This window comes from Geotrypetes seraphini, chromosome 8 (assembly GCF_902459505.1).
Source record: "Geotrypetes seraphini chromosome 8, aGeoSer1.1, whole genome shotgun sequence".
Taxonomy (NCBI): Eukaryota; Metazoa; Chordata; class Amphibia; order Gymnophiona; family Dermophiidae; genus Geotrypetes; species Geotrypetes seraphini.
The window spans coordinates 154,916,072-154,930,915 of record NC_047091.1 but is presented as its reverse complement, the minus strand read 5'-3'; the positions used below and the strand labels follow the sequence as shown (position 1 = coordinate 154,930,915).

Below are 14,844 nucleotides of genomic sequence, written 5' to 3'. Positions count from 1 at the left end.
TATGGCAAACAGTGCAGAAAACTGGGTAGTTCAACATCCTGCTTCTGTCTGCTGCTTCCATTGCTGTCCACTTGCCAGTCTGATGTCTGAAGTGGCTTCTCCCTGTTTCCTTATGTAGCATCCTTGGTGTTACTGTGAGGTCCCTCATCTGATTTTAACCTGCTACCCTTGCTTGCTTGTGTGTACTCTGTGTCTGCCCTCTGCTCTTCTTGCTTGCTTGTTGCTTGTGTGTCCTCTGTGTCTGCTATATTTGCCCTCTGCTCTTCTTGCTTGCTTGTTGCCTGTGTGTCCTCTGTGTCTGCTATATTTGCCCTCTGCTCTTCTTTCTTGCTTGTTGCTTGTGTGTCCTCTTTGTCTGCTATAGTTGCCCTCTGCTCTTGCTTACTTGTTGCTTGTGTGTCCTCTAGGTCTACTATATTTGCCCTCTGCTCTTCTTGCTTGCTTGTTGCTTGTATGTCCTCTTTGTCTGCTATATTTGTCCTCTCCTCTTGCTTGCTTGTTGCTTGTATGTCCTCTGTGTCTGCTATATTTGCCCTCTGCTCTTCTTGCATGATTGTTGCTTGTGTGTCCTCTAGGTTTGCTATATTTGCCCTCTGCTCTTCTTGCTTGCTTGCTTTATGTGTGTCCTCGGTGTCTGCTATATTTGCCTTCTGCTCTTCTTGCTTGCTTGTTGCTTGTGTGTCCTCTAGATCTGCTATATTTGCCCTCTGCTCTTCTTGCTTGCTTTATGTGTGTCCTCAGTGTCTGCTATATTTGCCTTCTGCTCTTCTTGCTTGCTTGTTGCTTGTGTATCCTCTGTGTCTGCTGTGGTAGCCCTCTGCTCTTCTTTTTTTTTTATTTTTTTATTTCTTTATTGATATTTTGAACTTGACAATGTATACATTTGAAAAATCGGAAAAAAAAAACTATATGAAAATACACTATTAACATCAGAAATATTACAATAAAAATTTTAAATCCCTTCTTAACCTATAACAGTAATGATATTATATTATACTCATCAATATTATAGAATATTATGAAATTTATACCTCTAAATAAATAATACACCCTCCCACCCACCCTGGATGTGCAAAGGAATCTAACATAAAGAAAAAGGAATCACTTTAATTATAATGTGACAAAATTAGTTAATGGACCCCAAATCCCCTTAAAGGATTTAACAAACCCTAAACGCTCTGCCATAATCTTTTCATATTTATATGTTGCACATACAGTTGCCCACCAAAAACTAAAATTAATCCTATCATGATTTTTCCAATTAGATGTGATCATTTGAACCCCTATTCCTGATAAGATCATGAAAAGGCGACTTATTTCTATCCAAAGTGGGTTTATCATGTAGAATCGTTCCAAAAATTATTGCTTCAAATGTCAAAGGAATAGAGGATTGAAGAATATTATTAATTTGCCCCCAAATCGACTTCCAAAAGCCAAGTATCAATGGACAAAAAAATAAAAGATGATCCAAAGTCCCAATATCAATATGACAATGCCAACATCTATTAGATTTAGAACTATCTACTTTATTCAACTGAACTGGAGTCCAAAAAATTCTATGTAATAAAAACAACCATGTTTGTCTCATAGATGCTGACATTGTACATCTTAATCTCCAAGTCCAGATTCGTGGCCAACGAGAAACAGAAATATGCTGTTTTAACTCGATACTCCAAATATCTCTAAGACTATTTTTTGGTTTTTTATTTAAAAATCCAGAAATCAATTTATACCACTGGGCAGCCTGATGTCCTATTAAATCTGTTTGGTAGCAAAGGATTTGCAAGCTAAAATAAGTTTTCAAATTTTTCCATTCAGGGAACCCCATCTGAATAGCCTGCTTCAACTGCAAGCACCTATATTGTTGAGTGTTTGAAATACCAAATGAATGCTGCAGTTGTGAAAACTCAAGCAGATTACCATTAGAAATAAGATCATCTAATGTCCTAATATTTGCCTGCATCCAATTCTTCCAAGCGATTCCAGCACCGCCTATTTGAATCTTGGAGTTTAACCATAAGGACTGTAAAGTAGATTTCATTATTGGTACCTCTGTTAATTTATCAATAAATTTAATAGTTTTCCAAGTATCCAATAAAATTATATTGTCCTTAGCATATTTATGAAATCTGATACTTAATACATGTGGAAGTCTCATAGGGGACACCAAATTCCGTTCCAAATGTAACCAATCTGGTTGATGATCAATAAGCTCAGGGAGGATCCAATACATACCTTGACGCAATATATAGGCTTGATGGTACCTATAAAAGTTTGGAAAATTTACCCCACCCTCCACAATTGATTTTTGCAACGATACTAAAGCAATTCTTGGTTTTTTCCCAAGCCAAACAAATTTTGTCAAAATATTATTTAATTTTTTGTAAAAGGACTCTTCTTGCTTGCTTTATGTGTGTCCTCTGTGTCTGCTGTGGTTGCCCTCTGCTCTTCTTGCTTGCTTTAAGTGTGTCCTCTGTGTCTGCTATATTTGCCCTCTGCTCTTCTTGCTTGCTTGTTGCTTGTGTATACTCTGTGTCTGCTGTGGTTGCCCTCTGCTCATCTTAAGGCCCTTCGCAAAGGCGCTCTCGCTAAGGCGAGCGCCTTTAATGCTCGCCGTTGACACACGCTGAATGGCTGAGCACCATTGGCCCCTTTCCTTTTAAGGCAGAGCTCCGGATCCATGCTCTTCTGATGTTGGGGGGGGGGGGTAGTCTGAGATACCTCTCGCCGCTGCCCCTCACTCTCTTCTGCCTCCTCTGATTCTGTTCCCTCCTCTTTACTCCTGCCTCCCGACTCTCTCCTGCTGCTTGTCCAGCTCTCAGGGCTATGTAAGCTCCCCATGAACTGCATGGGCTCTTATTGTAAATCATCTTGAACCTGTATAGGCATAGTGTAATCCATAAATAATAGATTAGATTAAAATGGGGATAATTTTATGCTTATGTCAAACTTCGAAAGTAGGTACCTATTTCATAAAGGCAACATAGGCACCTTTATAAAATAGGGAACCAGAACTAGCCTCAGTAGTCCAAAGATAGTGTAAATGTGTATGGAAACTCCTTTATAACAAGTTGCCTAAATCGGGAGGCCAAGTAAGCAAGTATTTTGGGCCTAGTCTATAAAAACACATAGGCACTTTCTGTATACCGTATTTTCACGCATATAACGCGCGCGTTATACGCGTTTTTACCTACCGCGCATACCCCTCGCGCGTTATATGCGTGAGCGCGGTATACAAAAGTTTTTAAACATAGTTCCCACCCCGCCCGACGCCCGATTCACCCCCCCAGCAGGACCGCTCGCACCCCCACCCCGAACGACCGCTCGCACGCGCTCCCACCCGCACCCGCATCCACGATCGGAGCAAGAGGGAGCCCAAGCCCTCTTGCCCGGCCGACTCCCCGACGTCCGATACATCCCCCCCCCGGCAGGACCACTCGCACCCCCACCCCGAAGGACCGCCGACTTCCCGACAATATCGGGCCAGAAGGGAGCCCAAACCCTCCTGGCCACGGCGACCCCCTAACCCCACCCCGCACTACATTACGGGCAGGAGGGATCCCAGGCCCTCCTGCCCTCGACGCAAACCCCCTCCCCCCCCAACGACCGCCCCCCCCAAGAACCTCCGACCGCCCCCCCAGCCGACCCGCGACCCCCCTGGCCGACCCCCACGACCCCCCACCCCCCTTCCCCGTACCTTTGGTAGTTGGCCGGACAGACGGGAGCCAAACCCGCCTGTCCGGCAGGCAGCCAACGAAGGAATGAGGCCGGATTGGCCCATCCGTCCTAAAGCTCCGCCTACTGGTGGGGCCTAAGGCGCGTGGGCCAATCAGAATAGGCCCTGGAGCCTTAGGTCCCACCTGGGGGCGCGGCCTGAGGCACATGGGCCCAACCCGACCATGTGCCTCAGGCCGCGCCCCCAGGTGGGACCTAAGGCTCCAGGGCCTATTCTGATTGGCCCACGCGCCTTAGGCCCCACCAGTAGGCGGAGCTTTAGGACGGATGGGCCAATCCGGCCTCATTCCTTCGTTGGCTGCCTGCCGGACAGGCGGGTTTGGCTCCCGTCCAGTGTTCCCGCTAAGGTGCGCTGGCCTGCGCGCGCGCACAAAATATTACATCGCAGCGCAAAGTTTCTCTTCACAGCGCACACACGCGTCGCAAAGGTAAGGGGAGGTAAGGTAAGGGGACGCATTGGGGGGATTGCACTTCCCCACAATTGCCATGCTTCGGTTCCTCTTCTTCCTTCCTTCCCCCCCCCCCCCCCCCGCGGGACCCTGCGGCACCATCAACTCTTACTCCCTCTAATGTCGGCCCTGCAGCTCCAGACTTCCTCGCACCTTCTCCCCTCCCCCTTTGGATCGCTATTATTTTAAATGTTATAGCCGCGGAGCTGTATCCATCTGTGGAGATGTCTAACCTCGGCCTGCCCCGGAACTCTTACTGCAACAGTGACTTCCTGTTCCTGCCTAGACGGGCGGCTGCTGCAGTAAGAGTTCCGGGGCAGGCCGAGGTTAGACATCTCCACTGATGGATACAGCTCCGCGGCTATAACATTTAAAATAATAGCGATCCAAAGGGGGAGGGGAGAAGGTGCGAGGAAGTCTGGAGCTGCAGGGCCGACATTAGAGGGAGTAAGAGTTGATGGTGCCGCAGGGTCCCGCGGGGGGGGGGGGGAGGAAGGAAGGAAGGAAGAAGAGGAACCGAAGCATGGCAATTGTGGGGAAGTGCAGAGCTGCAGGGAAGAGTGTTGCGGTACCCAGCTGGAGGGAGAAGGAAGATGAGGGAGGGAATTAAAGGAGATGCCAGGGCTTGGAGCATAGGAGGAAGGTATGCCAGTCTAAGGGAAAAGGAAGGGGGAGATGTGAGAGCATGGAGGGGGAACGAAAGATGGAAGAAAAGGAAAGGAGAGAGATGCCAGAGAATCAGGGAAGGGGAGATACCAGACTATGAGGAGAGGTGTGGGAGAGGGAAGGCGAGGAGAGAGATGCCAGACCAATGGGGTGAAAGGAGAGATGGAAGGGGGAGGCATACAGTTTCTGGAAGGGGCATAGAAGGAGAGAAGATGCCATATAGGGGAAGAGAGACGGCAGACAGTGAATGGAAGGAAGAGAGTTACAAGAAGATGAGGAAAGGAGAAACCACAGAAGACAAAGGTAGAAAAAAATTTCTATTTATTTATTGCTTTAGGAGACATGTGTCACTGTTTCTGTGAAGCATTGTATGCAGAGTCCAGCTTCTTGCTGGTTCAATTTAACCTTTGTCTATGTATTTTTATTTTATCCCCCCTTTTACAAAACTGTGAAGCGTTTTTAGCACCAGCCTTGGTGGTAGCAGCTCTGATGCTCAGAATTTTATGAGCATCAGAGCTGTTACCTCCGTAGCTAAAATCCACACTACAGTTTTGTAAAAGAGGGAGGGGTTAGTTTGTGATTACATATTCCTTACTAGGCGAAGGTGTTTTCTGTGTTCTGTGTGTTCGAAAGACATGGTTTTCTGTTAGGATTGACGGTGTAGGATTGATCTGTGCTGGTCTGGCTTGTTTAGTTTTACAATGGGTGTATTGATGTACTGCTCACTGCAATATGTAAGATGCTGCCTTTTCCTAGGTACTCATGTGTGACGTGTGGTTTGTTACTAAAAATCATGTTTTTCTTACAGATGGGGGGGGGGTGCCAAAAAATGATGGGCCCCGGCTGTTACATATGCTAGGTACGCCACTGTATGTAAAGATACCAGAAAGCTGGCGTAGCAAAAACTTCTAAGTTTTGAGTATTTAACCCTCCCACAATCTCACGGGCACTCGTTTCAAGTTTATTGAGATTTTGATTTAAACGCAATATCAAATATTTTCAATGCGTATAACAAAAATAAATTTGGGGAAATAAATAAAACCATTTGAACCAGTGTTCCCGCTAAGCTGCGCTGGCGTGCGCTGGCGCACAAAATATTACATCGCAGCGCACACGTTTCTCGTCACAGCGCACGATCGGAAGAGGCGTACGGCAGATGGCAGGGCGGCGAGAGGAGAATCGGGCGAGTTGGCTCATAACTTGCTGGCGCCCGATATTTTTGGCTCACGGTGAAAAAAGTTTGCTCACAACACCCGCCCGCTTAGAGGGAACACTGCTCCCGTCTGTCCGGCCAACTACCAAAGGTACGGGGAAGGGGGGTGGGGGGGTCGTGGGGGTCGGCCAGGGGGGTCGCGGGTCGGCTGGGGGGGGCGGTCGGAGGTTCTTGGGGGGGGGGCGGTCGTTGGGGGGAGGGGGGGTTTGCGTCGAGGGCAGGAGGGCCTGGGATCCCTCCTGCCCGTAATGTAGTGCGGGGTAGGGGTAGGGGGTCGCCGTGGCCAGGAGGGTTTGGGCTCCCTCCTGGCCCGAACAACTAGCGGGGGGGGGGGGGGTTCGCAAGAGCCAGGAGGACTTGGGCTCCCTCCTGGCCCGATATTGTCGGGGAGTTGGGGAGTCGGGGGGGGCAAGAGGGCTTGAGCTCCCTCTTGCCCCGATCGTGTCGGGGGTGCCGCGGTTGGCTGGGGCAAGAGGGCTTGAGCTCCCTCTTGCCCCGATCGTGTCGGGGGTGCCGCGGTTGGCTGGGGCAAGAGGGCTTGAGCTCCCTCTTGCCCCGATCGTGTCGGGGGTGCCGCGGTTGGCTGGGGCAAGAGGGCTTGAGCTCCCTCTTGCCCCGATCGTGTCGGGGAGTCGGGACCGCTAAGAGGAAGCAGCAGGACACCGGTAGGAGCTTCTACATGATGGGGGGGTCAGGAGGCTGTGGGGGTGCGAGCGGTCCTTCAGGGTGGGGGTGCGGGTGCGGGTGGGAGTGCGTTCGAGCGGTCCTTCGGGTGGGGGTGCGGGTGCCTGCGAGCGGTCCTTCGGGGTGGGGGTGCGAGCGGTCCTGGGGGGTGAAGGGGGAGAGGAGAGTCGGGCGGGCGAAAGGAGAGTCGGGGTGGCCAGAGAAGAGTCGGGGCGGGCGAAAGGAGAGTCAGGCGGCGACGGGAGAGTCGGGCAGCATGCGCGGTATACGGGTGTGCGCGGTATATAAAAATTTCTGTACATAAATGTGTGTTTTTTGCGCGCTATACCCATGTGCGCGTTTTACACGGGTGCGCGTTATCTATGTGAAAATACGGTATATCTTTATAAAATGCCCTCAGAAATCTCTGGTAAAATTAACCTGTTTACATTTGCAGTTGCTTAGGAGTAGGTAGAAATGTGTGGTATAATGGTTAGAGCTACAGCCTCAGCACCCTGAGGTTGTGGGTTCAAATCCAACACTGCTCTGTGTGACCCTGGGCAAGCCACTTAATCCCCCATTGCCCCAGGTGCATTAGGTAGAATGTGAGCCCACTGGGACAGATAGGGGAAAAATACTTGAGTGCCTGAATGTAAACCACTTAGGCTATAAGTGGTATATAAATACTATAAACAAATAAAAATAAATAACGCCTGTAAATTATAACATTGCTATGTCTCCAAACATGCCTACATCCGAGTTGCATAAAAGTCTACACTTCTTTTCATCATGGGTAATTTATTTTCACATGCACATAATGGGATATACACATAATATAAGAACATAAGCATTGCCCCTGCCGAGTCAGACCAGGGTTCCATCGTGCCCGGCAGTCCGCTCCCGCGGCGGCCCCCCAGGTCCATGACCTGTAAGTGCTCCTAACCTAAAACGTTCATACCCTATTCGCTTAATTGTCCTGTAAGTAACCCTCTATCTGTACCTTGTAATCCCCTTCGCTTCTAGGTAGTCATCCAGTCCCTTTTTGAACCCCAGTATTATACTCTCTCCTATCACCTCACTTGGAAGCGTGTTCCAGGTGTTCACCCTCTGAGTAAAGAAGAACTTCCTTGCATTCGTTTTGAATCTGTCTCCTCTCAGTTTTTCTGAATGACCTCTTGTTTTTGTTGTCCCCGCTAGTCTAAAGAATCTGTCCCTCTCCACCTTCTCTATGCCCTTCATGATTTTATAAGTCTCTATCATGAACTCTCTCAGTCTCCGCTTTTCCAGGGTAAAGAGCCCCAGCTTGTCCAACCTTTCGGCATATGAAAGGTTCTCCATGAAAAAGCATTTATCAAATACCCCCAACAAGCATGCTTGCATATTTTCTAAAATCACATGAATGTCACAACTCTGCCTCCATTTTGCCCTCGCTGCTCCTCCAGGATTACCTATGCACGGATCACACAAAAATAGGAAAACTTTTTCCATGAGTCTACTTTTTACATATGAATTAGTATCCATCAACCTGGTACCCAAGCAACTGCTATCTATATTTACTTCAATCTATGAATAAAACAAGGGTATTTGAATCCTAGAAAACAGAAAAGGAGAAAAAGGGTCCCACGTAGCACACAGCAGAAAACAAACCAAGTAGGATATGTAAATGTTAATGATTCTATATCAACTTTAATCTACCACTGTAAAATAGCAGAGTTCATAAAAGTGCAAATTTAATCATAAATAACTCTCAACATGACCATGTTATATAGAAACATAAAAAAATGATGGCAGATAAAGGCCAAATGGCCCATCTAGTCTGCCCATTCGCAGTAACCATTATCTCTTTCTCTCTCCGAGAGATCCCACGTGCCTATCCCAGGCCTTCTTGAATTCAGACATTGTCTCTGTCTCCACCACCTCTTCTGGGAAACTGTTCCATGCATCTACCACCCTTTCTGTAAAAAAGTATTTCCTTAGATTACTCCGGAGCCTATCACCTTTTAACTTCATCCTATGCCCTCTCATTGCGCATTTACATTATGTAAGTATTTAAATGTCTCTATCATATCTCCCCTCTCCCGCCTTTCCTCCAAAGTATACAGATTGAGATCTTTAAGTCTGTCCCCCATACTCCTTATGACGAAGACAATGCACCAATTTAGTAGCCTTTCTCTGGACAGACTCCATTCTTTTTATATCTTTTTGAAGGTGCAGCCTCCAGAATCGTACTCAATATTCTAAATGAGATCTTACCAGAGTCTTATACATTACATTACATTAGTGACTTCTATTCCGCCTATACCTTGCAATTCAAGGCGGATTACAAAAGAGCTAACTGGACATTTCCAGTAAAGTTACAATTGTTTTTTGGTTACAAAAGAGGTAAGATAGCTGGATAATTTCCAGGAGAACTTGCAAATTGGATAATAAAATGACTGGGCATTTCTAGGTAATATTGCAAATAAGTTACAAATAAGATTACATTACATTTTAAGGATCTGTATTCTTGTTTGGTATTTTGAGGAGGAAGAGATTACCAGAGTGGAGGCTTTGGGAGGGGAATTTACCAGGGAGGATAGGGGGGAGGGTTAAGGTATCTGGATAAATTTTTTGAATAGCAGGGTTTTGATTTCTTTTCAAAATGATTTGAGGTCACCCGTTGCCGTCAGCAGATTGGAGATGGAGTGGTCAAATTTCGCTGCTTGCGTCGCAAGAAGGTTGTCAAACATCTTCTCGCGCTGAGTGCCTTTGAGCGGAGGGTAGGTAAATGGGGTCAGGTTTCTTCTTTATCTTGTGGTGAAGATCTGATTTAGGCGGTTGTTTAGGTAGGAGGGGGCAGAGCCGTTTAATGCTTTGAATAATAGACAGTAGAATTTGAATTGAATTTGTGCTTGTATTAATAGCCAGTGAGAATCTAGGAAGGCAGTGGTGATGTGATCATATTTTCTCAGAGAGTAGATCAGTCTGAGAGTGGTGTTTTGTATAGACTGAAGTTGTTTTAGCATGTTGACAGGGCAAGGTAGATAGAGGGAATTGCAATAGTCCAGTAGACCTAAGACTAGGGATTGGACAATTAGCCTGAATTGCTCTGGGTTGAAGAATTTTCTTATTTTACGTAGATTTCTCATAATTAAAAAAGCTTTCTGGGTTGTCTTATTGATTTGGACCTGCATTGTGCAGCACCTGTCTTTCGTTACTCCTAGGAATTTAAGTTCGGGCTGTATTGGGTGTTTGGTGTTCTTAATTTCCAGTTCTGTGATGGTGGGGGTTTTGGCCTTTTCGAGCAGAAGGATTTTTGTTTTATCTGAGTTTAGTTTCAGTTTGTGGTCTACCATCCATTTTTCCACTGCGTCTAGTGTTTTATACAGAGGCATCAATACCTCCTTTTTCCTACTGGCCATACCTCTCCCTATGCAACCTAGCATCCTTTGAGCTTTTACCTTCACCTTTTCAACTTGTTTGGCCACCTTAAGATCATCACATACAGTCACACCCAAGCCCCGCTCTTCTGTCATGCACATAAGTTCTTCACCCCTTAAACTGTATCCTTCCCTCAGGTTTTTGCAGCCCAAATGCATGACCTTGCATTTCTTAGCATTAAATTTTAGCTGCCAAATTTCAGACCATTCTTCAAGCTTCGCCAGGTCTTTCTTCATGTTATTCACACCATCCTGGGTGTCTACTCTATTGCACATTTTGGTATTATCCGCAAAGAGGCAAATCTTACCCAATAACCCTTCAGCAATATCGTTTATAAAAATGTTAAAAAGAACAGGCCCAAGAACAGAACCTTGAGGCACACCACTGGTAACATCCCTTTCCTCAGAGCAATCTCCATTGATCACTACCCTCTGTCACCTTCTACTCAACCAGTTCTTGACCCAGCCTGTCACTTTGGGACCCATCCCAAGGGCACTCAGTTTATTTATTAGATGTGCTTTGCTAAAATCTAAATACACCACATCTAGCGAACACCCTCTATCCAATTCTCTGGTCACCCAGTCAAAGAAATTGATCAGGGGAGGGTGTGTGGGCGGGCAGAGGCAAACTTTCACAGGTTCACAGGTTTTTTGAAAACTATCTTTAATGCTGATCCTCTACAACCTCTCTCTTAGAACCAGGCTTACTGAGGGTTAGGCACTAGGCCAGCATTCCTCCCTTCAAGGGTCATCTGTAGAGTCTGATCTCTTAAGAAAGTCCTCAGAGTTCAGTCTCCAGCAGGTCCGCCTGCATCAGGAGAAGAAATAATCCTTATTATCAAGACAAAATGTTGTGAAAAAAGCATTTAGGTCAACAAATCATGCGGTAATGGGTGAAACCCTTAGTTTATTTTCCTGACTTGGATTTGTTAACCTAAGTGCTTTTCTTATAACATTTTGCCTCGATATTAAGGATTGTTCCTTCTCCTGAAGAAGGCGGGCCTTGTTGAGAGTCTTATATAATTGAATTTGCACTTTTATGAATTTTGCTATTTTACAGAGGTGGATTAAAGTTGATATAGAATCCTTAACATTTATGTGTCCTTGTTTTCTAATTTGAATCTTATGCATGTGAATGAACTAATAAATGAAATAATTAGCTATTATTTGAACTTAATTTCTTCTTTGTCTCACCCCCAAAATACGGTAGCTAAGTTTTGTTTTTTCATTTTAAATCTTTCTATAGATATTCATACTGCAGCCAAACAGATAGCAGACCTTAACAATTTGAACATGTCCAAAATCCGAGATGTGCTACTGGAAAAATGGTTATGTACAAATTCACAACTTATTGGAAATGTGAGTATTGTTTGTGTGAGAAATTTCAAATGTTATATTTATGCAAAGCAAAATATGTCTCTTCAGCAGAAAAAAAAATGGTTATTCCCTATAGTACAAATCTGTGGGTGTAATTAAAACCCTGGTTTAGCCTGCCGCCCTCATAATACCCCTTGTCCTGATGGCTTTATATCCACTGAGAACTGATTAAAAGGCTTTGGTTTTATCAGGTAAATAGCTTAAATGAAAAATTTCCCTGGCATTAATTTTCCTAGTGTAATTTCTTTAAATATCTTTCCTTGGAAAGTATATTGGACCTTTTGAAGCTTAAATCATATAGGGAAAATATTTAGATCAATTTTATCTTGAGGAAATGTTTACTAATAGGGGGCTCTAAATACTAAGATGCCCTTTATATTCTTATAGGTGTCTTAGTGGTTAGCACACACGGCTCCTTTTACTAAGGTGTGCTAGCGTTTTTAGCATGCTCTGCATTGCCGCACGCAGTAACCCTGCGCTACGCGCCAATAACTAACACCAACTCAATGTTAGCGTCTAGCACTCGTAGAAATGCAGTGCAGCTTAGTAAAAGGAGCCCTAAATTTGTTGGTGCCCCCATAGTGTAGCTATCACAAAAGTTAAAAAAAGGAACAAAGAAATTGACCTTTGTGTTAAATCCAATTTATAGAATTCTTCAGAAACAGTTAGATTTTACTAAAATGCCAACTTCATGTGTGTTATTTACTTCCATTTGATTTCTTACATTATCCTATCTATCTTAAAGCAAGTTATGATGAAAAATAGTTCCATATAAATATTAAAAATCCACCCATACAATGGAAAGTAAATAAATTAATTCTTAAAAATCCAGCAAATACTGGCTCATATTCTTGCTGCTTAAAAATCTTTTTGTATCCTGATTAGGTTTTCAGAGCATAATTCTGGATATTCTTATGTGCTCCCTCTGGTATTTCTACAGTGGCAATATATTGGAGAAGCTGCAGAGAACTAAGGGCTCAATTATAAGTTATCTCAATCCAACTGTTTGCACCTTTTCACCCACTCTTGCCAATCATGCAAGTTCCCTTCTCCAGTGCCACCTTTTTGTGTCTGGCTAAAGTTTTTATGGGCTGTGATTTGCCTGGCCAAAATGTAACCAGTCAACTTGGGAAGGAGCAGATTTCAGACATTAATGTTTATCTAACTATCTTTCAAAGTTAATCAGTGGAGGGTCTAAGTAATTTTCCCCTATACAGAAAGCTTTGTAGCACATTTGGCCTTATGACTAATCCAGTAACGTTAATACTTTATTTTATTCATTTTGTAATCAAACACATAGCAGACAGAGGCTTCTGGATGTTTAAGAGCGAGATGCACTAAAAACGGTCATTAAGACTGTGCGGGTCGCTGTGGGCTGATTTATTGGGGGGCCGACTTTATAACGGTGTTTGATGTTCAAACGGCTTTCCATGCAAATTAGTTTTGTGGAGGTCGACCGTAATTCCATTCAATCGATTGTTTAGAAACCGACTTTCACACATGCGCAAAGCTGGCAGAGCAGCAGGGTAAGCCCCAAAGCAGCATCCTGCCACTCATCTGTAGTTTTTTTTTCGGTTTTCTTTTTTTAATTGCACAGATGTGGTGTGTTACACACACACACACACACACAGTATCTGCCCCATAAAAAAAATTGAGCTGTCCTTCCCCCCCCCCCCCCGACAATCCCTGGAACAAAGATAGAGAGTCAGGAGGGATGCCCACTCCTGCTGCCGCCACTCTCCCCCCTCCACAATGCTGCGAACCGCCTCACCTTCTAAACACTCCGAACATTTTTTTTTAAAAATTGGCAGGCGGGATGCTCACTTCCTCCTACCATCCAGTGCCCCCTTCATATGGAACTGACTCCCCCCCACCCCAGAACAGACAGGACCCCCTCCCCTTCCCCTCTCCTCGTGTTTTGAAAAAAAAAAATAAAGTTGAGCTGCACCCTCCCCCTCCAACAAACCCCGGAACAAAAATAAAGAGAAGCAGGAGGGATGCCCACTTCTTCCTGCTGCCAAGAACCTCCCCTCCCTGCCCCATGGCATGCACCTCTTCCCCTTTCCCTGAACAATGAAAAAATAATCGGCAGGAGGAATGTCCACTCCCTCCTTCTAGGGCAGTGGTCTTTGTTAATTTTTAAGCGAGGGCTGTTTTGGGTCCAAAAAGGCTGAAGGAGAGCCAACAAATATCTTACTTGGGGCCATGATGCCAATAATGCTTCTTGACATTCATTCCTACTGAACACCTGGCCTTGGTCACACAATGAACCCTATACAAATACAGAACCATAAACTAAAAATCCTAATATTCACAACTGAAACTCATGATGCCAAACTCTATGCACACAGTACACCACCAGAGAAATAGAGAGAAATGCATTTCTTCCCCAACAGTGCAAAATATAGACATCAGATATAAATTCTCAAAACTAACATATTTCAATCATTGAACTGAAAATAAAATCATTTTTCCTATCTTTGCTGTCTGGTGATTTTATTTTTCTAATCATCTTTTCCCAGGCTCTGACTGCACTTCCTTCTCTCTGTGCTTTTAACTGTTTCCAGGACCTTGTTATCCTTTTGCTGTATTGTTCTCCTTTACTTTCTGCCCTACATCTATCTTTAAAAAGATACAGGGACTAATGTATCAATACTAGTCAGAAAAATGGCTATGACAATAATAGGAGACTGACTAATGGTGATAAATACCAGTGAGGAGAAAGCGGCTAACACTCTGAAAAAAATGCTCAGAAAAGTGAAACTCTGAAGAGGGGGTGAAAACCTCCTCTTAAGGGAAGAGTTTATCGTCCAGTCATTGCATTGGTGCGTGAAAAATCACTTTCTGACCACTGGTAAAATGTTGAATTGTTTTTGCAAGCTCAACACGAAATATTCAAAATCTCTTATGCAAAAATATCTCTCAATGGAAGAATGATGCAATGCACATTTATCTCAAAAATCTTAAAGCTCTTAGGGGTCCCAACGCGGCCCCGTTTCGAGTTCTGCTTCAGGAGACCCAAAATCACGTTTTAAACCCTCTGTGCAGACATGATGCTTTTCCAAGAGAAAATCTGAAAAATAATAAATTGATATCAGAAACCACACACCGTAGCAAGCTACTCTAACATGCTACGATGAGGGAAATTATACCATCTTATAGGCAAGGATAAAAGGGAAGGAAGCACTGAACACTCACACATCGTACACTGAATTCGAACATTCCAAACCACGGGGACCGCTACCCGCCTCACTCGATTTATACTGAAGGAAGGGGGAGGGGGAGGGTGACCTCCGTCAAAACATAGTGACGTCAAAAAACG

General features: G+C 44.8%; 2 protein-coding genes across 9 annotated transcripts in view; one reads left to right on the top strand and one right to left on the bottom strand.

The window, feature by feature from the left end:
- LOC117364850 (hydroxycarboxylic acid receptor 1-like) overlaps nucleotides 1–14,844 on the bottom strand; it is a 206,749-nt gene that overhangs the window by 49,912 nt on the left and 141,993 nt on the right. The window lies entirely within an intron of this gene.
- KNTC1 (kinetochore associated 1) overlaps nucleotides 1–14,844 on the top strand; it is a 262,047-nt gene that overhangs the window by 196,500 nt on the left and 50,703 nt on the right. For all 3 annotated transcript variants that reach the window (XM_033954527.1, XM_033954525.1, XM_033954526.1), the window contains one exon: nucleotides 11,392–11,504. In XM_033954527.1, coding sequence (XP_033810418.1) covers nucleotides 11,392–11,504 — 113 coding nt within the window. The remainder of the gene's footprint in view (nucleotides 1–11,391; nucleotides 11,505–14,844) is intronic.